Source organism: Kogia breviceps, chromosome 1 (assembly GCF_026419965.1).
Source record: "Kogia breviceps isolate mKogBre1 chromosome 1, mKogBre1 haplotype 1, whole genome shotgun sequence".
NCBI classification, from domain to species: Eukaryota; Metazoa; Chordata; class Mammalia; order Artiodactyla; family Physeteridae; genus Kogia; species Kogia breviceps.
This window is the reverse complement of record NC_081310.1, coordinates 144,518,826-144,544,593: the sequence shown is the minus strand read 5'-3', so window position 1 is coordinate 144,544,593 and position 25,768 is coordinate 144,518,826. Positions and strand designations below refer to the sequence as shown.

At 35.7% G+C, this 25,768-nt stretch overlaps 1 protein-coding gene across 23 annotated transcripts in view; it reads left to right on the top strand.

Annotated features, from left to right (window-relative positions):
* MIER1 (MIER1 transcriptional regulator) overlaps positions 1-25,768 on the top strand; it is a 56,414-nt gene that overhangs the window by 5,035 nt on the left and 25,611 nt on the right. For 9 of the 23 annotated variants that reach the window (XM_067006123.1, XM_059075598.2, XM_067006178.1 and 6 more), the window contains 5 exons: positions 9,837-9,861; positions 12,763-12,908; positions 22,424-22,582; positions 23,251-23,383; positions 25,064-25,128. In XM_067006123.1, the coding sequence (XP_066862224.1) occupies positions 9,837-9,861; positions 12,763-12,908; positions 22,424-22,582; positions 23,251-23,383; positions 25,064-25,128 (528 nt within the window). Of the gene's footprint in view, positions 1-822; positions 1,066-9,836; positions 9,862-9,995; positions 11,575-12,762; positions 12,909-22,423; positions 22,583-23,250; positions 23,384-25,063; positions 25,129-25,768 lie in introns of those variants that run through there. The other 14 variants (XM_067006108.1, XM_067006104.1, XM_059075590.2 and 11 more) reach the window with 7 other exon arrangements.

Genomic DNA, 25,768 nt, shown 5'->3' with positions numbered 1-25,768 from the left:
GTAAAATGTGTTAGTGCACGTTTTAATATCACGTTTGCATTACCCAGTATCTACCTTTGCATTACCCAGTATCTGCCTTAGTAATGGAGGTGAAACATGTTTGTTATTTTGCAATCATTGGCTCTGGCAGTCATCAGAATTGTCACCAAAGCCACTTGGCAGTTCTAGGCCAATACATTAAAATAAACTTTTAAATTGCAGGCATTTCAGGCGTTGCACATAAGCAAGTTCTCCATCTATGCAATCGAGTCGGAGATTATTTATTAAAGAGCAGCTTTTCAATATTTCACATTTAAAATTTTTCTCTATTTGTGCAGAATTCAGCCGTTGCACAATTATGTTTCTACTGGCATTGCAGAAGGTGTGTGAGGAAAAGCAAATGATACATGAGGATGGCAGTCTACCTAGCACAGTCCTTTTTCTTAATCTCTGCTGTGATCTCTAAGATTTTGGTACATGGGATTTTACAATTCCTGTAGGGAAAGAACCGAGAGAAATATCTGTCAAGGGATAACCGCTTTCAAAGCGCACTAGTTGCAGCTGTTGCATCACAACAACATCCGTTTTCTAACAAATGCACTTCAAAAAAGGCCTACGTGTGAAATGTATCGTATCTTTTCCCCTGCGATATGAATGCAGGACGCGACTAGTTTGGCTAGTTTCCTCGACCTCTCTGGTCCCTGGAGCCCTCTCCCGGGGGCTGGAGTCGCGGATCCTCTAGGGCAGGCGCCGGGCACTAAGATGCCCGCCTCCCCCCACACCCACCTTGGCTCCGCCTCCTCCGCGCTCCTCCGGGGGAGGGCTGCCTCGGGGCCGCGCGCGCGCTCCGGCCTTTTCCCTCCAGTCCAGCTCAGCCCGGGCGCCGCGAGGGGGCGGAGTGGGGTGTGGTGGGCGCGCTCGGGCGGCTCCTGCGCGTTCCCGCCGAGGCAGCGACGGCGGGAGCGGCAGAGACGGTGGCGGCGGCGGCTGGAGTCCCGTTGCCGAGTCTTACATCCGGGTTCTGGCCGTGACCCAGCTGCGGCCGCCGCGGAGATGTGACCCGTCAGTACGGCAAATATGGCGGAGGTAAGGGAGTGAGCTCCCCCTCCCCGTCCCGGAGCCGGGCGCCCCCAGGTCCGGGCCGGGGAGGAGTGGAGTGGGCCTGGCTAGGGGAGGCCCAGCCCTGCTGGCGCCACTGCCCACCTGTTGTCCGGAACAGGCCGCGCTCTGGGCGGGAGCTTTCCGTGGAACTTAGTTGGGATGGGTCCGGGGATACGAGGAAGCGGAGGCGTAGTTGGACTTCGGGGGCACTTTGAAGGGTCGAGGGCTGCGTAGCCGTGCGTACGGAGAGGGGCGAGGGGGAAGGGGCGACCGCGGGGCTGGGGCGCCTGTGGCGCAACTTCGCCGGCCGGTGCTAGGGGCCAAGAGAGGAGCTGCTGCTTCCTCTTCTTGCGAAGTTTCTTCCTTCCCTAACCGAGATGCTGTTGCGCCCTTCCGCGTCACCCCAGTCGGTGTGTTACTGACATTCTGCCTGTGTTGGGGAAAACGGCCTTTGATTAACTCTGTAATTTTCTTGATGGTGACCAGATGAGCGTGGAGAAATAAACCTGGTCTTTCGCAATCCATCCCTCTAGGTTGGGGGAGTCTCCCCATTTCTTCAAACATTCCCCCTTTCCCCCCACCGGAGAACCTCTTTTTCTCTCTTTACGTTTCACAAGAGTTGCTTTCTCCCTTTCTTACCCCCCATCACTTTCCAGGCATTTACCCCCTTGCAAATCTAGGTTGTCTATTCTTGTCTTCTTTCTCTTCCAGTTTTTTTCCCCCTTAGGGAAGATTTTTATTTTTTCCCCCCGTTTGCTCTCTTTCTAGTAAACGAGTTGCCAAAGCCCCCTTTCTTTGGTGGCGATTGTTTACATTTTTGGGCCTCAGATCGGTGGGCAAACAACCTTTGTTGATTAATTTGAATTTAGTATATACTACTGGAGATTTAAATTTTTCCCTCTGATTTAAACCTTTAAACATTTGATTTTTTTTTAACACGTTTTTTACCCTTACCTTCTGAAGAATTTCGCTATCCTTTACTCTCTGGAGTTCAAGAGGTGATATATTTGGACTTTTATGTCTTCTTTGAGTAGAGCCACTCTAAATATTGATAAAGCCATTTTTTTCATGTGAGAATTACCATTTTCATGGTCTCAGAGGCACCTAAAAACAGATTCAGGAAGTAGGTAATTTTATTTATCATCCAACCCCAATTTTTGTCTTCATTATTTGCTAAATGAAGTCAGTGGTGAGTACACTTATCAATACCATAATTTCTCCTTTTTAAACCTTGGAATGCAGAAACATAGGTTATGGAAAAGAATATTAATTTGGAGGCCTTTTCATGTACCTGTTGAGTGGAGGGACCTAAAGCTTAAACAGTTTTCTGGAGTGGCTCTTAGGGTGCTCCTTCCCCTTTATGGAAACTGACTTTATATTTATGTCTTGGAGTATTTGCTATTAAAAGAGGAAGAGGTTTTACTGTAGCAGGATTGATTGCTGCCAATATTATTTTTAAAAATTCAATATTCTGATTTAAAATTAAATTTAGATCTTAGGATTTATTTCAATTTCTTTTGCTCTTTGTGGTTAAAGAATTGTATTTCAAGAAATTATGAGTTGGAGAAAACATAGTTCTTTGTATTTCACTTAAATGTGACTGGATTTATTTCACTGGGCTGAAAAGGTTCTTTACTGTTTCTTTCCTTCATATGAAAGAGGGGAAGGGGTTCTGTGTAGCTGGATTTACATGTATTTTGTCAAATAGGCTTCATTGGATCCCATGCCCATTAGATAAGCAGCAGTGTGTTGTAATAGGTGATGTGGTTTCTTGCCTCGTGGTGCTGCTCACAATGGTTTGAGCTTTAAGTTCTGTAGTCATATTTTAAAGCAAGATATAACTGAAGGAAAATATCTTAGTGTATGAAAATACGGTGAAATTTAAAATTTAAAAAACCTTACTCAAATTTTAACTGCCTACCACAATGAAAACTTAATATGTAAATAAAAGTATTTTAACATTTTATTTGTTTTAGAAATTAAAGATGGTTGCATTCATATAAGAGAAGAAAAGCAATATTTTGAGCCACTAATCATTTCCTATTAGTTTCAAGTGTATGTTTTAGTTTCCTTAAAAATTACATCATTTGGAGAATGGAACTCTCATTCTGTAGGAACACATGGATAGTTCAGTTTCAGGGAGAAAAAACCTGAATTTTGTTTTCAGTGCACTTTTTTAGTGACCTGGTATCTTAAAAATTCATCTTTTATATTGTTCCATTACTTGTAGATGGTTTTATTTATAGTGAATTTGGAGGAAGAGTGGAGGAACCTTCATCTCCTATGGAAAATCTAGAACAAAAAAAAATTTTTAGAATGATTTTAGAGACTGGTCATTTTAAAAATTAGGTAAGGAGAAATGGTTGGTTTATATTACAGAATGCTTTTACTTTTATGTGAACTCTCAGGAGATTCGTTCTTTTTTTTTTTGAGATTCATTCTTTATGCTGCCAATACAAAGCATGTGGGCATGTGGTAAAATAATTCAGATGCCGTGCTCTTGCACTTTTGGTTAAATAGATCTGAGGATTGACACTAACTGATAAAATAACAGTAAGTGCAAAGTGATAGTATGCGTTTATTTGATAAATTTGAGGGGAAAACAGGTTACTGAAGAAATAAGTCTCCAGAGAAAAATGTAGGTATTATGCTTCTGTACTTTTTTGTTGTTGTTTCCTACATAGAATGACCCTGACCTTCTTTCTCCAGAAAAATATTTAATTCTTAAATACAATTTGCTTTAGATGTGAATACAAAACACTAATTTTTCATACTTGATCTGATCATCTTAGTCCATAATAGGAAGTATGTGTTTAATGCTTATTAAAATGGTAGTAACATTAAAAGCATACTTAATGTATACAGAAGTAATAGCATATGCTCCCTTTCTCAGTACTTTTTGGTAATATTTCTCATTGTTTATTATCCCTTAAAATTATTAACCTTCCAAAAGGAGGGTCTCCTAGTCACACTTACAGGAAGGAAATTACAGGGCAGTGGCAGTTTTACAAAGGCAATGAGAGAGAAAGAATAAGAGGAAGAAATAGGCGATCCTTTGGGTTTTATAAGGAATGCGGTTTACAGACCTTTGGGAATGAACAATTTGTTTTTTATTTCAGAGTTTGTAAACACATAAGGGACTTCCTTTTCAAGGAAAAAAAAGCCACAGCGTAGTGCAAGACCTGTCTTTTCACCTAGGCCATATTGTTGTCTCATAAAGAGAAGAAAATTTAATGGATTTGCTATTCTGTATTAGTTTTAAATATTTTAGTATTTCCAAAAATAATAATACATAATCTTATTTATTCACTATCAAATCTGTCCATTTCTCTTAAAAACAGACTCCCTGTGTAGCATTTTTCAAGGGTTTTTGGATTTTGTTTCTTAAGGAAATAGGATCATCTTGACTGCTGTTCTTGATAGTGTTAATGTGTACTCTAAACAAAACTTGTTTTACTGCAATGAATTTAGGCCTTAAAACTGCTAATGAAAAAAAACCTTTTTTTGGTGTTTATACTTACAGAGCTATTAAGGAATTATCCAAATTGCCTAAAACCAATGCATGAAAGTCTTAAAAAGTTTAATTCAGAAGGAGTAAAAGTCAAAGTGCTTGATAAGGTAGGAAAGATTAGTTGGGAAATATAGAAGTGAATTTCTTTTAGAGAATTCTTGAGACTAATCATTTTCCCAAGTAATTCAGAAATACAACACTGCCATTGAAACTTCAGTGTTTCTTCGTGAAAGGTAATCAGCTATATAGAAATTTATTGCATACAGTTCAGATGGAGTGTCTGTATATTTCAGAAGATTTGCAAATTCATTGCAGTGATTAAGTTCACATACCAGTTGTTGCTGGGACCTATTCTGTTCGACTTACGCCGTGGCTTAGAATGACTTTTACAATTAGGTTTATGTAGATATGAAATTCATAAAGTAGCAAACCCGTAAAAACTTTTTGCAAATTGACATCATCTTTTTTTCCCAGTAGCCCTAGATTAAAAAAAAAAAATTTAGAAGAATCTTAAACATATCCCATCCGTGGAGCTAAGTACTCCTCAGTAGTGTTTATGTCTTTTGAGCAATTCATAATAAAAGTAAAGAACTTAGATCTCAAAGGAAATTGAACTAAACTTGAAGAAATCTAAATCTTTTCATCTAAGGGAAGATGAAACTGAGCAGAGAGCTTATGCAATTTGTCCTAGATCGTGCCGTTTGTGGCACAATTGAGACTGGAACCTAGTAGGCCTCTGAATTCCTAGTGCTTAGTAATAGCAGTTCATCCTCTGAATTATTACTACTGTGGTAAACTTGCTAGTTTTAACTCCAAGGCTTTGTTAACCAACAGCAAAGTTAAGTGATTTAATTGTGTATGGAGGAAGAGAGATGGTGGGCCCTGGCACAGTCTCGCTGCCTTCTCCACCCTGGAGTAGGCCCTGAAGTCCTTTCTGTCTTCATCCCGGTGAGAACCTGTGATTCAGTGTCTGCATTACTAAGTAGGTGGTAATAATACTTAAATGGTGGTGGAATTGGTTTGAGGGGAACAATTAGGGCAGTTATACTTATTGAAAAATAGCTCTTGATTGCCTGGGATAAAAGAATCTAATGACTACTTCATGTTTTTGCTACCTTATTTATTTATTTATGTAAATAAATAAATTTAGTAATGGTGATTTCCATTACTAAATCACCAAATGGTGATTTCCATCCACCATTTTAGTAATGGTGATATTCTAGTTAGTTGATCTTTTATCTCTCAGTTTTCAGTTTTCTGGTATATGGGATATTTCTTACCATGTTCTAGAAAAATACAGAAGAAAAACATTTGAACAAATCTGAGGCATTGAATGTTTGTTACAATTATTAGGAGCTTGATCAGCTGAATCATATATATGGGTGATGGTATAAAAGTTGCTATAAAAGTTAACAGAGTTCATTCTTTAATTTGATTTAGCCTATTCATATTCTGTCTGTCTCTATAGTGTTTTCCATCTCAGATAAAACAATTACGTATGTACCTAAAAGAAAACTAGATTATTTTTCAAAATTACACAAACTTGTTAAAAAAGAAAAAAAAGGCAAATACTAGGTTTTCTTGAAAATCTAAAAGTAAAGGAAGAAAGTGAAAATAGCTCATAATTCCACGAGATAATCTCTACTGACTTTCTTTTTAAAAAAACAAAGAGTAATGCTTGCAAGTGGTTAAAAAATTCCAACAGTACTGAAAGGTATAAAATGAAAAAAGCCTTCTTTCTGCAACCCATACTCTAGAGGTAACTGTTGTTAACAGATTCTTGTGTATCCTTTTGGGGGAAAACTTTTTATGTATATTCCAGCCCAATTTTCTCTCTCCTCTATACTTTGCTTTTTACTCCTAACATAGCTGTCTATTTATCCAGATACATGTACTTCTATATACATATATATATTTTTTAGCATTTTTTTCTCAATCAACAGAAACAGAACTGTCTCATTCTTTTTAATGGATTAAAAATGTTCTTTTGCTTGGAGAAACTATATTTCATTTCTAACTAGTTAAAGGATGGACTTAAATTTTTTCCCATCTCTTTGCTGTAGACAACTTTGTGGTGATAAACGATATACATGTATCTTGGTGTGCTGTTTTAGGCATATCGGTAGGGTAAGTTCATGTTGGCAAGATGATCTCCAGAATGCTTAAACTAACTCATACTTCTGCCAGTAATGTATGAGTACATTTTAATCCCCAATGTAAAAATTTTCTTTACTGCTTACATTTTATAATTTGAGCTTTTGCTAAAAATAGGTATTGCTACAAATGAGTACCTGTTTAGCTTTAGTTTTACTTTTCCCCTCCTTCTTCCTTTCTAATTTACTGCAGTCATTAACGATAGATGTTGCAGGTTTTTCTGGAGGGTATTGTTAGATACCAGTTCCTAATGTGACATAAATAAGAGTCTGACATGACAGATGACAACTTGTAGTCACATTTTTAAACATGCTTTGGATATATGAAACTCATTTTAAAAAGAAAGAGGAAGTAAGGAGGAGAGAGGTAAAGATAATTTTTTTTTTTGACATAGTTGTTTCCTTGGGAAGTATAGAAGGAATCAGATCCTAGGCTTTACCTTTATCACCAACCATGGAACCTTGATCAAGTCAGTTTATCTCCCTGGGTTTGCTAATCGATAAAATGAGGTAGGTGGGGCAGGTTTTATTGTCAGGTTTATGATCAGGTAACTTTATGCATTTGAAAATGTGTAGTGCTCTATGAACATAAGCTGGTTCTGCTGTTCTTTTAAATACCTAAATAAAAAATGCCCTCATTTCATACTAAAGTTTCCTGTATTATGATACTAAACTCATAGTTCATTTGAAAGATAATCATTTAGTTTGTTGGTTGGACAAAGGTAATGTTTACAGTATACACTATTTTCAAATGCCTGTTTTCAAGAAGCTCATCTTTGATTTAATTGGATATAATTAACTTTCAGGAAACCGGTCTCACTCCTGTGTTCATCAAACCGATACAGTAGAATTTAATTTTGAACATGGAATACTAAAATATGTATCTATAGGCAAACCATTCCTACTTCCCCTCCCCCAGTTCTAATATAGATATACCATCCATCAAATCATGGTTTTAAAACATTCTAGTATGTCTTACATAATATGATTAGTGCTATCTTTGAGCACTGAGTGTTCTACCTTATGCCAGCTATACTTACAAATGCTATCAGTCCTCTAAACATTTGGTATCTTAATAAATGGAAGACATTTCAGGCCTTTTTCAGAACATTAAAGTGGTAACTTTACCAGTAAAACAACAATCAATGTGGTGTTTATTGGCATTTAGTGCAGTCTGAGGCGTCTTACAAACACAAATACAGACACCAGTCTCAATTCAGTATCTGTTATTGTCAACTAATAACATCAGTGAAAATGTACCTTTTATTCTTCTGTAGAATAACTTATTTTTAATCAGCCTTTTTTATCAGAAGATTGTTAAACGGAATAATTATTGAAGTGTTCAAAAAGAACCAAATGCTCAAAGAGCTATTTCTTTTTAGCTAATTTGAAAGAAGTCCTGGGTTTTTTTGTTTATGCCATGCAAACCAATCTCAGAAGTTTACTAAAAAGGAAAAACAGCATTGTAAGGCTACTCTGTGGATAGTGAACCTGGGACCAGATGAAGATAGTCATTAACTTTGCTGTAGCCTTGAACAGAGGTTGTGCTTAAACTTAGGAAATAAAGTATGAAGTAGAAGTGGATTAATATTTTAAAATACTGATTTGCTGTGTAATAATTTGTGTGGTGGTTAAATCTATTTTGAGCTAGAAGTGTATAACTGTTCAAAAGATGTTAAGAAAGCTAAAAACCCTTTTTATGGTTACATTCTTTGTTACCCTGCTCTACAGCTTCCCATTGGAGGAACCAAATTTAACAGTAGCACTATTTTCACTGTGTTGTGGCAGAGTAACTTTTAAGTAAAGATGGTGGTGTGACACTTGAAAATATATAATACTGAATACTGTTGGTCTTTTGTTAGAATGAGACAATGCTATAGGCAAGAACCATTCTTTTGTAAGAATTAAAAGGAAAAAATAGGACCCTTGAAAAAGTATGCCTCAAAACAATCTAAGTCACCACGTGGACTCTAGAATGGCATACTTACTGCAATAGCATAATGTGGACAGTTTTCAAAATGGACTTTTAACACTAAGAATTTGTCTTAGATGCCTAGCTTTTGAAAAATCGGGCACTTTGCTCATTTCAATTTTGTTCTTGCCGCTCTGCCCCATTTCTTAGTAGAAAGAAGGAAGATACTAGAATATCTCTATCTTTTTGCTAGTGCTTTTGGACTTGCAGCATCTCTGACTTCTAATGAGCATGAAATAGATAGCTTGAAATGAATAGGCAAGGTTTCCGTTATAAAGTTTATGTCATTTGAGGCATCTTTTGAATTTCTGTTACTGAATTTGTAGGGGTTGATGTTTGCAGATGACTTGTTTATAATTGTGAATTAACTGAATTAAGATAAAACACAGCCACAGACTGTCAAGTGGTGATAACACTAAAATAAGTTGCTAACAATTTTATCTTTAAATTTTCCAGATGCTTGTGGTTAAATTTATGAGAGGTAGAATGGTACAGTAAAAGGAGCATTATAATTGGGACTCTGTGTGATCTTCTATTAGATAACTTAACCTTCCCAGATTTGAGCTTGAAAGGTTGTTAATTCTGTGGTAATTTAAGTATGTTTTGTGTTAGTAAAAACCTAATGTACTGTCTGGTGCTGAAGTAATACTTAAATTTTTCCTTCTGCTTTCTTACAACGAAATTTTTATTTTAAGCAACGTTTTAAATTGTTTCTGCCTCCCTTCTCACACTCATTTTAAGCCAGAGACCAGCTTGATAACAAACCTTGGGTTTTCCCTGTACTGATAAGGAAATAGTATTTTAGAGAATTCCAGGATCTAGCATATCTCTTGAACCACATATATTATGAGATACATGTTTGCCTTTAAAATCTGAATCTAATTCTATGTTATTGTCTTTGTTTCTAGATTTAGGAACGTTTTAGATTTTTCTCTGTTTAAGTTAACATAATGTCAGAGAAGGGATTATATGGGAAGTGTTAGTTTGTCTTAGACAATTCAGACATTAAAACGTAACTATAGTTTTTGGTGTTTATATCAGTCATTGAATAATTCCTGTAATGTTTATAAAGATTTACTACACAAAGATGCTAATTTTTGTTCTTTTCTCCCCCACTCAGCCATCTGTTGAGTCTTCAAGTCCAGGTAAGTATTTTCTATATTTTTTATAATCTCTGTTTGACTAACTTTTTGGCCTGTTAGTTACATAAAGGTTAGAGGAGTTAGACTATCATCTGACTTGCTTTTCTTCTGAATGCTTCTTTTCTCTGGGGAAAAAGAAATGGATGAAATATTTGACTGCCCATGAAGGTACAGGTGAGGCTGCTGTGAGTTCAACCTCGTGACTATTTGTGGGTTTCTTCTCTCTCTCTTTCTCTCTCTCTTTTTTTAATGAATTGCCACATGTATTTTGTGTAGTTTTTATTTGCTGTATGATTTGAAGTATATTTGAAATGTATTTTTAAAAAAGAAACATTAACTGCTTAGAAATATTTGCTTGTATAGGAAACTCAAAGTATTTGAGAAAAATATTGTTAGCGCATTTAATGAGAGGGAAAGGTAAAATAAAAGATTCAACAAATGAGTGTTGTAAATTAAGAAAGTTATTTTTAGATTTTATTATTTGTAGTATCAGGCTTCTGTCCAAGGAAATATTTATTGTTTTAAGTAATAATAATTGTAGGCAATTAGGAAAAAATTAGGAATAAAAACTTAATGTAAAAAAATTTTGGTCCACTGGTGAAAGGCTGTATCCTTTGTAACATCTGTACTTTGGAATTGATGCTAATAATAGTAGTCCTGTGACCCAGGCTAAATGGTTTGTCTATAGACTCCACCAATGTAAACCAGTTACATCTAGTAGCCATTAGAGGTGGGGATTTAAGGAAGGGAAGGTAATAAAATTATTAAATGAGTGCACGTGATGTATTATAAACTGAATTTATCTTTTGAGTCTTTGCAAAGATGTAAGGTACTTTTTAGTGATTTTGCTGTAGGATGGAATTCTATGACGAAGCAGTGATATTAGCCTTAACTCTGAAGTAAAATACTTACACAAAGCACCAGACTCCCTAACCCTAATAATTTACTTTTGGAATTCTTTTCCCTAGGAGATAGCCTAATCTTGGGCCTTAGTAATTAACAGAAATGAATAGGATGGTTATAGTTGGTCTCAAAGAACAAGGTAAAAAGAAGTCAACTAAAACAAGGGAGAAGAAAAATATAACAACATCTGTAGGAATACATAATTATCGACTAAGTGTCCTAGAAGATTGCTGTGCGAACTAAAAAGTTTAGGGACATTTCCATTGAAAACGCAGAAAGAAGGAATAATGATTGGGACAAAGAAGCAACAGCTAAATTAGTGATTCTCAAACTGCTCTTACAGAATCCTTGTATCTAGTCCCTCACCTAGTACTAAGGTCCCTCACCTAGTACTAAGATCCCCTACTAAAATTATGCCACATTCTTCTTAATTTCCAGAAGAAATTAAGGTAATATACTTTTCTAAATGTTTTTATTTTATAAATCATTCTAAAACTCTGATAACTCATTTGTATTATAACAAGTTAGACAGTACCTGATTTAGCAATTATATATCTAGTTATTTTATATTTCATATCAATATTTTGTTATGTTCCTCAAAGAGCACACTGACTTCTCAGTGCTTTGCCATCTGACCTAGCTTGCAGTTTACTCATCTTTGTGAACATAGGCTCTTTTCAGGTATTCTTTGAGGCAGAATATCTACTGCTTCTGAAACTCGGGTTTACAGGAGCCTTGGAGCACAGTAAAAGCAAAGGCATTGGAATTGGCAGAACCAGGATTAAAATTCCGTTCTTGGCACCTACTGGCTCTGTGAGTTTAAACATGCTACTTAAACTCTCTGAGCCTCTAGTTTTTGGTTTTTGTTCATAGGATTGTTTGAAGATTAAGTGAGATAATGTATGTGAAGTGCTTAAGCATAGTATTTGGCACATAAGAAAATATTGTGAGGTAACAAGAACCCTGGAGTCTTGGCACCCCTTATTCCTAATTGTCTGATTTTTCAAGAAATCAGCCTCTATATCTCTTTGTTTTACTTATTGGTTTTCTTAATGGAGTGAAATAGAAGGGTAGGTACATGTATTAATATAATCTTTAACACTTTAAATTAATAAAAATAAATTGCTAATTGTTTTTGGGTTTTTTTTTAGTGTTAAGTAACTCATTTGTTTATTAGTTAACAATGCTTTTGTAAACTTAAGTCCAGGTTTGGCAATAGCCAAATGTGGGGATAGTTTATAGACTGTATATGCCCAGCATTTGCTATCTCCTATTATAAGTTTTGACCCTATTGAGTACGGCAGTATTGAGTACAGCCACGAGGCTAAAGTAGATTAGCTTATACAAGTTACCTACTGGATTATTTTTAATGCCTTTCATAAGAGTTTTATATGTAATTTTAATAAACTTTGCTTTTTATACTCTATCTTTGAGTTATTTCAACTAAGTAAGTTAAAGACAACTACCTTTATATTAGAATATATTTTCATGGATATGTGATAAAATAATATTTGAGTTCAGCTGTATTTTCATTAGACTGTATATTCAGATGATTGTGTATTTCACATGACTGTATATTCATACTCATTGGTTCTATTAAATATCAATCAATTGATTACGAATTGATTTTTCTCACACAAAAGATCATTCTTATTTGATATGACCATTTATTATTTACGACTCACGTTTTGTTGGAAGATTACAATACTCTTCAAACATTCCCCCCACCTCCCCCCCGTTTTGCGGTTGTCACTGTAAATATATAAAAGTGAAATAGGGGAAAAAATAATCCTTAAAGAAGATATTTTGTGGGGGGTGATAAGTAAGGGCAAGAATTTTAGAAAACAACAAATAATACTTCCTGTGCATAGCTTTTTGTGCATAGCTTTCCCTCGTACTTTTACTTGACATATCCAGCTTCAGATAACATATACATTGTATTAATATTAATAAGGTACACATAATTTGGTTTACCAAACTGTTTAAAATATTCTTTACCAGGAGGTTCAGCAACATCAGATGACCATGAATTTGATCCATCAGCTGACATGCTGGTTCATGATTTTGATGATGAACGCACATTAGAAGAGGAAGAAATGATGGAAGGAGAAACAAACTTCAGTTCTGAAATAGAGGATCTTGCAAGGGTAAATAACAATAAGAGCTAGAGAATGAAGTGGTTATAACTTTTTTTGTGGAGAGAGGAAACACTAAATTTTAGTTCTCTATTTTGGGGAAAGTGGTATTATATATAATCAATACTGAAAAATTCTATGTGGTCATAGGTGGGATAATTTAAAGTTGGAAACTTTTAAAAAAACTTTATTATGTGAATTAGAATTCAGTAGTTACTTTGGTAAAACATCACAGATATTGGGTCAAAAATTTTAAAAAAAGAGTACTAAATTTCCTCTTACATACCTTCTGCCTTCCCCCAATTACTGCACCTTTTATTTACTCCCCTTCAGAAGCAAAATTTCTTATGAGTTGTCATCATCTTCCTCATTTCCTGCGTACTCCATAAAGTGCTCTGGATTGTCTCGGCCCCTTTCCTATCAAGATAACCTGATTTTATTGTTATATCCTTTGGTCACTTTTTTCTCTACTTAACTCTCAGAGGTATTAACACAATTTACCATTCCCTTCTTTTTTTTGAATTTTAGAGCACCCACTGTCGTTTTCCCGATCTCCTTGTTTCTCTTCAGTGTCTTTTGCAGACTTGTCTTCCCTTCCTCAAGGATTAGATTCAGAATTTCCCAGTTCTCAGTTCTGGGTTGTGTTTTCTTCTGTCTGTAGATCAGTGCTCCTCAGAATACACTATGAGGGTCAGCTGCATCAGAATCACTCATGGACTCACTAAGAAATGTGCATTTGTATGCCTCTCCCCCGGGCACAATGAATCAGAATGCGGGGTGGGGGAAGCTCAGATCTACATCTTCACTAAGTGTGCACACCAAGTTTAGACACTGCTAAGCTAGGTGGTTGATCTCATTTAATCCCATGGTGTCTGTTTATGCTCAGTATTTCTTATTTTTCTAGCATTAACCTATTCCCTGTTTCCAGTTTTGTTTATCTAACCACCTGCTTGACATTTCTGTTTGGATATCTCAGTAGACATCTTTACATTTTAAATGTCTGAACAGAACTGTTGATTGATGTTCTCCTATGTTCTCCTTCCTCTGCCTGTTTCTTCCCTGTTTTCTCCATCTCAGTAGAAAATGGTACTACTATTTACCTTGTTGCCTGAGTCAGAAACCCCAGGGAGTCATCTTCCTTCATTCTCAATATCCATTCCTAAATAAACCTATCATTTCTATCCAGGGTTTCCCTGGTGGCGCAGTGGTTGAGAGTCCGCCTGGCGATGCAGGGGACGTGGGTTTGTGCCCTGGTCTGGGAAGATCCCACATGCCGCAGAGCTGCTGGGCCTGTGAGCCGTGGCCGCTGAGCCTGCGCATCCGGAGCCTGTGCTCTGCAACGGGAGAGGCCACGACAGAGAGAGGCCCGTGTACCAAAAAAAAAAAAATCTATCATTTCTATCCAGAAATATCTGTCTGGCTCTTGTTCCATCTCTGCTGCTACCCTCAAGCCCAGGTCACCATCATTTTTAGGTTACACTATTACAGTAGCTTCCTAACTGGTTTTTCATGTCCTCTTTTACCACTCTTCTCTCCAATATATTACCACAGCAACCATGATGATCTTTTCAAAATATAAATCAGTTTATATCAGCCTTCTATTTAAAAAAACTCTTCAGTGGCTTCCTGTTACACCAGAAGAAAGTCCAGACTCCTTGCCCTGGCCAGCAAGGCCACCTACATGATATGGTCCTTTATCCATTTATTACACTAGTTGTATAGCTACACTAGTTGCTTTTGTTCTTAGATGTGCTTGTTTTTTCACACTTCAAGGCTTTTCACCTCATTCCCACTCTCTGGTATGTGCTTTCTGAGTCTGGCTCCTTATCCTCTCAAGTCTGGGCTTAATATTCCCTCCTCAGAATGGCCTTTCCTGGCCCCTAATCAGCTTTTTTTAACCACTGTACCCCATTCAATGCTTTCTTTATCCCTAACACAATTTGTAATTATATGTTTTTAATCTTTTTGTCTGTATCCTCCTTTAGTTCCATGAGAGGAGGGATAGTCTGTTTTATTCACCAATGTATTTCATGGCACCTAGCAAGAGTGGTCACTCAGAGTTTTTGAATGAATGAATAAATCAGTTTGGTATGCTATCATTGAAAGGTATTATGTATACAGTCTGCTGAACTCCATGACAAAAAGAACATAAGAAATAAGACATATGCCAGCCTTTAAGCATTTGGAGTACATAATGTCATCGAAAAGTGAATTCTTATACTTTTACAGTAGTGAAGATTAATCTGTTTCAGAATTTTAGTTTAGAACTTTTTAAAGTGTACAGTTAAAGAGCTGGAAAAGTAGTCTTATTAAGTCAAATCTTGTCAGGTGATCCCATTTTGAATCATTTAGTGATTAAAATTGGCTTAATCCATAATACCTAAGCAATTCAATATTTTATTAAGCCAGACAACAGAATTGATCTTAGTGGTAATGGTGTAGAGCTGTTATAAAAGCTTTTCAAGGATGAGTTAGAAAGAACACGAGGAATCTGGAGTCAGAACTATTCTTTAGAAGAGGCTGGAAAGCTATTCAAAAAACTGGGATAATTTGCTTGGATGATTCAGAACCTAGGTGAACATCAGAGGAAATGATTGATTTCACAATCAGTCACAGTGGCTTCATATATTCATGAAGTGGAAATGCAATTATTTTCAATTATTTGCCAGTATTTCACAGAAACTTATCACTTTTAGATGTATTTTCTTTTTTCTGAATAACCCATCCATGGGATAAAAGGTAAAGGAAGAAAATCGTATATTTTCCATTTTTTCACATTCTGTGTTACTCAAGTAATTGAGTAAGTAATTACTCAAGAAGAGATAATCAAGTACAGGTCAAATTAGGTTATGAAGTGAAATGATTATTATTTTATTTCAGAAAATGTGCTACTATATTTAATTAGTACAAAATTACTAATGGGCTTCACTAAAATTTTGGTCGTGTTATGGTCTTTTCCTATTTTCTCCTTTATTCTGCCTCCTTCCCCAGTCCCTTACAAGCCCCCAAAATTTGCTTTCAAATGACCCTTTTTTAGGAAAAAGTAATTAAAATATACAAGGGAGAGAAAGACAAGGGAACCAGTCTTTTATCATTCTTTTCAACCAGACAGTCTTAAACCTTCTCAGAGAGTACTTATAACTTTTCCCAGAGTAATTAAGGCTTAGGTGTAAGTAGCACATAATCACCAGTGCTTTCATCTGTAGCCTAGAGCTAAGCTACAGGGCCAATGTATTGGATTTCTTATAGTTGTAAACTCTTTAGGTCCAAACCAAACTGGTTTTTGTTTTTATTAAAAAGGTGAGCAAGATTTTGTCATTGATTACTAATTTGCTTCTATAGAGGTGAAACATAGTTGTGTCAGGAATTGGTAAGGTAGTTTATGCCTGGCACTTTGGTTGCATGAAATGGACCTTTGATGTAACTGGGGCAAAATTTTGACAGTTGATTCATTCAGGAGTTATCAGTAACTGCAATAATCTGTAGTTTTAAGTTCATTCAATATGAATTCTAAAATTTCAGTGTAAACTAGCTTTTATATGTATTGTTATGTTTGTATGCATGAATCTTATCAATATAAAATAGGTAAGTTTAGCATTTAAATGTTTTAAGAGAATTAGATGTACAGGTTAGAGTTTTTCAGTGATCTTAGAAGTATCAGAATCATTCCCATAGTAAACTTTGGTTTGCTGGGAATGGCAATATGCAGGTTTAACTCTGTTTTTCAAATGCACTGTTAAAACCCATGGTCTCACTTTGAACAGTAGCAGTTTATTTGGGAGAAGAGGGATCAGGATCAGCTATATCTTTATGTATTTATATTTTTGAAAATCACATTATAACAGTGTTAATAATTAACGCTTTAAAGTGCTAGACACATTTCACCCAGTGAATCTCTAGAGCTAGAGAATAAAGATGAAAATGTGAGAGATTGAGGGTTTTTTTAAGTGTACACACCACATGAATTATACATATAAAAAAAAGAAACTCCAGCATGGGGATTATAAAGAAGAGTTCACTGCCTTCATCTCTTCATAGTTTATTCTGTAGTTAAGCCCCAGCCCCAAGAGGTTGGTTACCTTAGGAACCAGCACTCTTGTCCAATCTGGATGTGGTCTCTTAAGCCTTCCTGGCTGAAAATCAGTCTCTTTCCTTCTTTCCCCCAACTTAATAAGTATTTACTGGTAAGTCACAATAGGTATAAAAAGAGTACCACCAAATGGCCGTTCAACGGCCAACACCTGGTACCACCACGTGCAGTCATTGCTAAATGACTAATCCCCTGGTGTGAGGGAGAGGGAGCCACCTCCTGTGCAGCTAGGAGACAGATACCACTCCAACCTTCTAATACTGCTGTTGGTGCTTGGTAATGTTACCCTATTGTTTCTAAGTTTAAGGACAGATTTAATTTCAGATATAATGTTTGTCTTTGAAGAAGTCTATATTCTTTCCACCTCCAGCTAGTCTCCAGTGAGCTTATATAGCCATGATTGTCCCTCTTTTTGTTACAGTGTTTAGACAACTTATTTTTTTACAGCACAATATGTAGGTATATTCCACATGGCTGATTTTTATTCATTTTGTACTATGTCCATTTTCCTTCTTATAGTCTATCAACTTCTTTCCTTACTTTCCCTTACTTCTTATAGTCTATCAACCCAGCACATCTTATTTCACTCTCCATCAGGATGATGTACACTTAACCTAGGATCAGGTTTTGAGGAAGGGAGTGTATATGCGTACGTATGTAAGGGCACTGTTAAGCAGTGAGTCAGACTGTACTACTTACTCAGTGTGCAACTTTGGGCTAGTTACTTAACATTATTAAGCTTCAGTGTTATTACAAGGATGATATATGTAAAACATTGAGCACAGTGTCTGGTACATGATAATCACTTAAGAAATCTTAATAGTTATTCATAAAATTCTCAAAGAAATCTGTTAACACCCAACGGTGGAGAACCACTGTACTTGACTCATAATTTTCTTTCACTCTGCTCCTTCCATTTCTCAACCCTTGTATGAATGGGAACAAAACACTCTAACACTTTATTGTGTTGTTTCAATTTGGGGGAAAGCCCCTTAGTACCTGGTAGAACATAGACTTAGACAATATAAGCTAATGAGAAAGTCTCTGGAACAGGTGACTGACGGGCCCTAGTATAATGTACTGTCAGCCACATTTTATTCATCTTTTAGTCTTTTTTCAGAAGGAAATAGCAAAGAACATTTGCTTTGCTTTATGGGATAGCATTACTTTTTTTTTTTGAGTTTTTAAAAAAATTTTATTTATTTATTTTTGGCTGCATTGGGTCTTCATTGCTGTGCACGGGCTTTCTCTAGTTGTGGTGAGTGGGGGCTACTCTTCGTTGTGGTGCATGGGCCTCTCATCACGGTGGCTTCTCTTGTTGTAGAGCACGGGCTCTAGGCGCACTGACTTCAGTAGTTGTAGCACACGGGCTCAGCGCGGGCTCTAGAGCGCAGGCTCAGTAGTTGTGGTGCATGGGCTTAGTTGCTCTGCGGCATGTGGGATCTTGCCAGACCAGGGCTTGAACCCATGTCGCCCACATTGGCAGGTGAATTCTTAACCACTGCTCCACCAGGGAAGCCAAGCATTACTTTTTGTATAAAATATTTGGGGACAAATAACAGGAATCCATCTTGAACTAGCTTAGGCAAAATGAAGATTTAATTGTAAGGCTCGTGTTAATTTCATTAAGGGCAAGGGGATATCTAGACCTCACGGACTCAAGTGCCACCAGAACATATTTTCTCTTTCTGCTTTTTTACATGGTGGTGTCCTTTTTCAGACCAATTTTCCTCATATCTTGTCAGTTTTCAGGCTCCTAGATTTATTGCTTGAGATTAGCTGCTATTGGTAAAATTCTGGAAACAAATTATGGTCCAGCTTGGGTCATGTGCCCATTCCAAATGCATGGCCAGGGAATACAGTGATTCTAATTGGGTTAGATACTATGAGGTCCAGGAGGTAAGCTTTCAATCAAAATACATGCTTGGAATGGAGGAAAGAACACTTCTGGAAAAAGATGCGTGTAGAAATAGAAAGAAAGGATTGGGTAGCAGACAACATATACTTGAATTTAAAACTGGGGATTCCTCAGCAAAGTTAATTTGAGGTTTTATTGTAGTTGTAGCCCAGTGTTTGCTGTAAGGGCATCACTTTATACCTTAGATCAAGTAAGATATTTTTCATACTATGTGGGTCATGATTGTTGCTTACTGACTTGTTGCTTACTAACTTGATATTGGGCAACAGAAATTAAAAGTCAATTCCAAAGTAAAGCATAATACCACTATATAGTCTTTGTTTTAAATATTAAGAATTTTCTTGATGGAATAGGCAAAGGTATTTTGTTTACACATAAGAGCCACCTAAAAGCAACTTTGACTGAAAATAGGCTTTTTAGAAGTTTGTTAGACTTTTTTAGAACTTTATTTTTATTATTTTTTCGGTGTCATACAAATATGTATCTGGGTCCAAGGAATGTCTGGAACCAGAGATTCAGTGTCACAAGGACCTCTTGATCACTCTTAACCCATGGTTAAATCCGTTGATTTCCTTCTGCAGGGTCTCTTGAGTTTTTTCTGTACCACAACCACTAATTTGGTTTAGGTTCTGATTATACTCATATGAATAACAGTGGATTCCAACTTAGCAAACTAAATTTCTCCCTGCCTAAGTCCATCTTGAATATTTTGTCGTGTGCATTATTTTCCCTAAGCTGTTCCATAGGGTCACTCATTGTTCAGCAGCTACTCTCAAATGAATCAAAAGTAGAGTATAACAGATCCCTTTAGAAACTAAGTAAAACTAGAGAAAGTAGGTAAAAATACCAGCCCTAACTTTTTTTGGTTACTACAGATAACCTCTATTCTAATCAGGATAACCTGCTTATTCATTGTTTGTTTCTACGCTTGTGCAGTTGTCATTTCCTCTGACTTCTCTCTCTGCCAGTTCTGTTACTGTTTTTCAGATTCAAGCTCTTCTCTTCCAAATGCACTATGATCAGCTGCTTCTGACTCTACTCTATTCTCTGCTTAGTCAATATTGGAGGTGTTGCTAAATTTTTCTTTTGAGAAATGAATTTTTATAAAGCAAGTCACACTTCTCAGATGTGTATCCAAGAGGGAAAAATCTTGACCGCACCATGGAAGTCAGATATTCTACTTACCTGAAAATGGTTAAAAAAAAAAATCTTTTCATGCAGTTGGTGTATCACTTACCCTTTTGACACATAACTTAGCTATCTATCAGCTGTTAGTGATAAGCTTTATTAACGATAATGATCACACTTTATTACCTCCCACTGGAAAGGCTGATTTGAAGTTATCTTATTCTAGAACTGTGAGATAAGTGGTTCTCCAGGTGGTCTCATACCAGCAGCATCTATATCACCTGGTACTTTAAAAATGCAGATACTCAGGCCCCACTTCAGCCTTACTAGATCAGAAACTTTGGGGTGGGGGCAGCAGTCCGTTTAAATAAGCTCTCAAGGTGATTCTCTTGCCCTTGAATAAAACAGACCAAAGGTAGAGAACTTGAAGACATTTATTTGATTGGTAATCATACCTCTTTTTTGTGATCTCTCAAAGTATCAGTTAACTCAGTTGTAAAAATTAGAGGGAGCTGTTTATGAATTCTCAAGGTCCATGTAAATGTTAGTTGCAAACCTACGCTAAAGTGTTTTTCCTGGTTTGGCCCTTACTCATAATAGTGACTTCAGTAGCTTGGTCATAGAAGTGACTTCAGTTGTTAAACCTGCTTCTGATTTATGGTGCAGAAGTTTATGGAAAGTATGAGCTGGGATTAGGAGGTCTAGGTATTATAGTAAAGTCTCTGTCGGTGCATGATGTTTCTCTCTGCTTGGTTTTCTTATTTACATATATAAAGGTAGCACTGTCATCTGGTACTTTTAAAGATCAAATAAGATAGTGTAACATTCTCACTCTGCTTTTGTTAAGAAAAGAGAATAAGATAGTGTAATCAGAGCACTTATCACAAATGCCTGGCATATAGAAGACACTTTATGTCAGCTATATGTTATGATTGTTTATATAACCCACCTTTTCTATATCTTTTTCTCATTTTATTTCTTTCTTGATTTTGAAGTGCTGTTTTCTTAAATCCTGACTCCTAATTCCCAAATTTCTGTCTCCTGTACCAGATGCTTGGTACTGGACCAGATTTCTCCAGGGACTAGATCCTTGAACACTTCAAGCACTGTCTGTGTTATTGCACTTTGAGAATCACAATACAAGATGTCAATTAAGTATGCCAGCTTGTCATTGATTTCTGTTTCAGAAACAGATTCACAGACTGATTTATAACTAGAATATCCATTTACAGTATGAAATAGAAGTGTTAAACAGTATTTTCTTCCTATTTCTTTCTATAAGAAAATTTTTTCAAACTATAATCATTAGTTGCTTTTTACACACGAATTCTGAGTGATGGGAGTTAACTGTATGATCTAAGTATTTAGTGTCACCAGGTTATATCGTCTAGTCTGATGTATTTCATGCCCACTATAACAGTGTATTTAACACACGGGCTAGACTTATTTCTATCCATGAATGAGGCTACAAGACTGCTGGAGAAATACAGAAGTCTTGTTTCATGATTATCCTTTTTCTAGGTTCTAAACTGACTCAGTTAAATTTTTCTTCTGTGTGTGTGTGTGTGTGTGTGTGTGTGTGTAAAATTTCCTTTTTATAATCAATTCTGTCATGTTTCCCTGATACTTTATAATGCTTGATTATTGATTAGAGTGAGTACCTTCTGCAGAAAGCTGATTTCATTTCATTACATATGGATATTTCTTCATTTCACCTTCAGGAGGGTATTTTTTTGTGATGGTTGGGGAAGGTCCAGGTCCCTGGCTGAGGCAGCCTGGTGTATGATAAGAGTATGGGCTTTTGTAATTAGACTTGAAATCTGGCTTCACTACTTGTAACTTGTGTGGTTTTTGGGGAAATTGCTTAATCTGCCAGCCTCAGTTTCTTCATCTATGAAATGGAGATAATACAACAGTTTTGTAAGATGGATAGTAAGGATTCCATGAAAGGATTTTATATGCAATTATACATAAACCTAGAAAAGAATATATAGCTCATGTAATCCAGTATCATTCATGTATGTCATTGCTGTTTTAATTTATTTGGGCTGGGCTATGAATTTCATCCCCCTTTTTGGGTTTGTTAACTTAGTTTACAGTCTGTTTTCTGATTATTCTATTTCCCCACCCCCAAATTATGTATGGTACGCTTACTAAGTGAGCATCCATACGTAGTGCTAACTGAACATTGGTGTACATTCACTGAATTGATGCAGAAAAGAAAGTAAAAGCCTAGGATTTTCTTAGGTTTCAGAATTATATTCAGTTTTACCTTCTATGATTTGAGAATTCTTCATAACAATTCTAAGAGTATACTCAACAGATTTGTGAATTATAAGAATATGAAATATCACCTATTCAGAAATTAACTTTTTATTTTGTTCTATTTAGGAAGGCGACATGCCAATTCATGAACTTCTCAGCCTTTATGGTTATGATAGTACTATTCGACTACCTGAAGAAGATGAGGAGGAGGAGGAAGAAGAAGAAGGTGAAGATGATGAAGATGCTGATAATGATGATAACAGTGGCTGTAGTGGGGAAAATAAAGTAAGGTTATACTTATACACATATATTTTTATTCCTCTTGAAGTTAAAGTTTATTAATACATTCATTTTGACTGCTTATTTTTGTCATCTGTTTTTACTCTGACTTTAAAAGTAATATATTTAAATGTTAAAAGTTAATATATAGATATATGTAGTACAAATTGGAAGTCCCCTGTAATCTACTCCAGAGAAGTAATAGTTTTCTCTGTGTCATTCCAGATTTCTTATCAATGCCTGGTCTAAATAAATTTGTACAAACTTTTCCAAAAATGCTATTTTTTTAAGTAACAAAGGCTAATTGGCAGTTCTGTATTCACTTTTATTTTGTTTTGAAATAATTTTCGATTTACAGAAGAGGCTCAAAGATAGTACAGAGTTTCTGTATATTCTTTACTCAACTACCCCTAATGTTAGCATCTATGTAACCATGGTCTATTTATTAAAACTAAGAAATCAAAAGTCCCCACCACACCATACTATTAATTAAACTACAGACAATTCAGATTTCACGAGATTTTCCACTGATGTTCTTCTTCCTGTTCCAGGATGCAACCCAAGACACCATTTAATATATTTATTTTAGCCTTCCAGTTGTATTTGGAATACTATGACCTTTCATCTGCAGCAATCTTCTTTTTATCTTAGAGATTTAATTTATTATTCCACAGGAAGAGAATATAAAAGATTCCTCAGGTCAAGAGGATGAAACTCAGTCTTCCAATGATGATCCATCACAATCTGTTGCTTCTCAAGATGCCCAGGAAATAATCCGTCCACGTCGATGTAAATATTTTGATACAAGTAAGTGTTATTAGTTACTATTTTTTGGATATGATTTTTACTGCTTAATATATGCCTAAAATTTTAGTGTCTTTTTTTTCACTACTCTGTTTGAATTCATTGATTTTGAAATCTTGCTCATCAGTAATGGAATTTTGTTCTAGATTATTAGTTTAGCAGTACTGGGGCCCTCTTGTCCATGAATATACTACAGTAGTTACTGTTTCACTATGATGCCTGATTCTGAGTGTGTTCCTTTTTTTCCCCTCTTGACTGTTCTTTAAATTTAGTTTGTTCCATGGTCATCTTTTTTATTTCTCCTAGTCTTTTCCTCAGTTTTCCATTTTCTGCTTTCTTTGCCTCTCAGCCTTGATATGTTCATAAACATTGCTTTCTCTAATCAATGGCTCCCAAGTCCAAAAAGTGGTTGACTCTTGAGGTAGGAATATGTTATACAAAGAACTCTCCTAGTTTTTCTACAGTTATGATCTAGTCAGAGATGACCAGTAGTCAAGACAACATTTAATATATGTATCTTGAATATTTGCATGTTTCATCTGCTCCATAATGTTTCATTCTAAGCAGGAATCCTTACTCTGGAAGTAAGTTAAGAAAAAGTTAACCATTAGTGTTATTAGTTTAAATATGTGGTCTAAATTTCTATACTTTAAAAAGGAAAATAGTTGACGAACAATAACCTCTCATGAAATGTGGTAAAGTAATAACTGATTAAACATGGCTACTTCTTTGTATGAGTGACTTCTATAACACTGTTTGTTTGGAAGTGAATGTGGGGCTGCTAATAATAACTTTATTGTGAACTTTGATCACAGATATGGTCCAACTGAAAAGGATATCAGTGCAGAGAGATTAGTTACTGAGATAATTGTTTGGGGGAAATGTGGTATTTTTCCCTTAGTTAAACCAGGAGCAGATCCATTGCCAAAGTTTGCTTAAAAGTGGGATACTAAGTGACTGCCTCTTGAAATAATATTTCATAATTCAAATCTGGTATTTTAGGTATGATGTATGCATTGAAGCTACAAATATACTGCCTATCTTAGCTTTTCCATAGGAAGAATTAATTTCTGTATGCAGTGTTACCCTTTTGAATTTTGTGTGCCATTTTAGAGTTGAGACGATGCTGACAGTCTCATGGTTTTCAGATTTCCCACCCCTTTATGTAAATACATTCTTAGTCCAAAATGTAAACAAATAGCAGCTTGCCTGCTCTGAATAAAACAGAAGTTGGGAAGACAGACATACCCTCTCTTCATGCGCTCCCCCCAAAGTGGTGCTACAGAGTTGTCAGTGCTTTAAGGAGCACTGTTCAGAAACCACTGTTTTACCCCAGTTCTTATTTTATAAGGGAAGAAACTGAGATCATATAATTTATTCTGTCACCAAGTTGTTGGAAGGAGAATTAGGCTTAGAAACAGATTATCTTGACTCTGAATCAGATTTTTTCTTAAAATTTTTTGTAGGAAATCATTTTCTGAAAATACAGTTGTCTGAGAAGATTGTCCTAGAAGGTTTATGAGTTTTGCTTTTTTTGTTTTAACTGACAGGGTATTATTTGATTAAAAATATCTTGACCTACCTCTGCAAATACCTTTTGGCATATTTAAATATTTGATGGTAGATATAAGAATGGGTAGGATAAGCAATTATTTTATAGTACTATTGTCTTACTTATTCTAGATAGTGAAATAGAAGAAGAATCTGAAGAAGATGAAGATTATATACCATCAGAAGACTGGAAAAAGGTAGTTAGAGCCATATTTTCCCAAAACTTAGATAAATAAATATTTTAAAAGCCAAGTATAATTATTCTTTTACTAAGTATAAATATTGATAAAATTGAAGTAAGTCTTTTTGTGACATATGAATGTTCAGACTTTCCCTTAATATATCCAGGTGAGAAAAATATTTACCTTTTTATAAATAAAATAATGGTATAGAAAAAATTGGACTTTGTTGAGCAAGCCAGTACTCAAAGCAAGATTAGAAATCCAAATTTCTGAACCACTACAAATTACACTTTTGTTAGCTACACTATAAAAAGTATCACATGTGATTTTTTTTTTTTTTTTTTTTATACTTGAGAAAGCAGTTGTGGAGGCTTTGGTATTTGTTAAGTAAATTTTGTTTAATAAGTTAGATTACAAGTTTTTCCATCCCATATTAATGTCGATATTTACAACTCAGTATATTGTGTGAAGAGACAGATTTGGGCTTCGGTATAACTATCCATAATTAATTTCTAAAATGAATCTAAAGATAATATATTGACGTAGTCTTTAAATATAAAATTGTATAACATTGTGTCGTTAATCACATGGTTAAATTGAAGAATTTTAAGCTGTTGCAAAGCAGTTGACTTATTTGGAAGATTTATCAAAATGG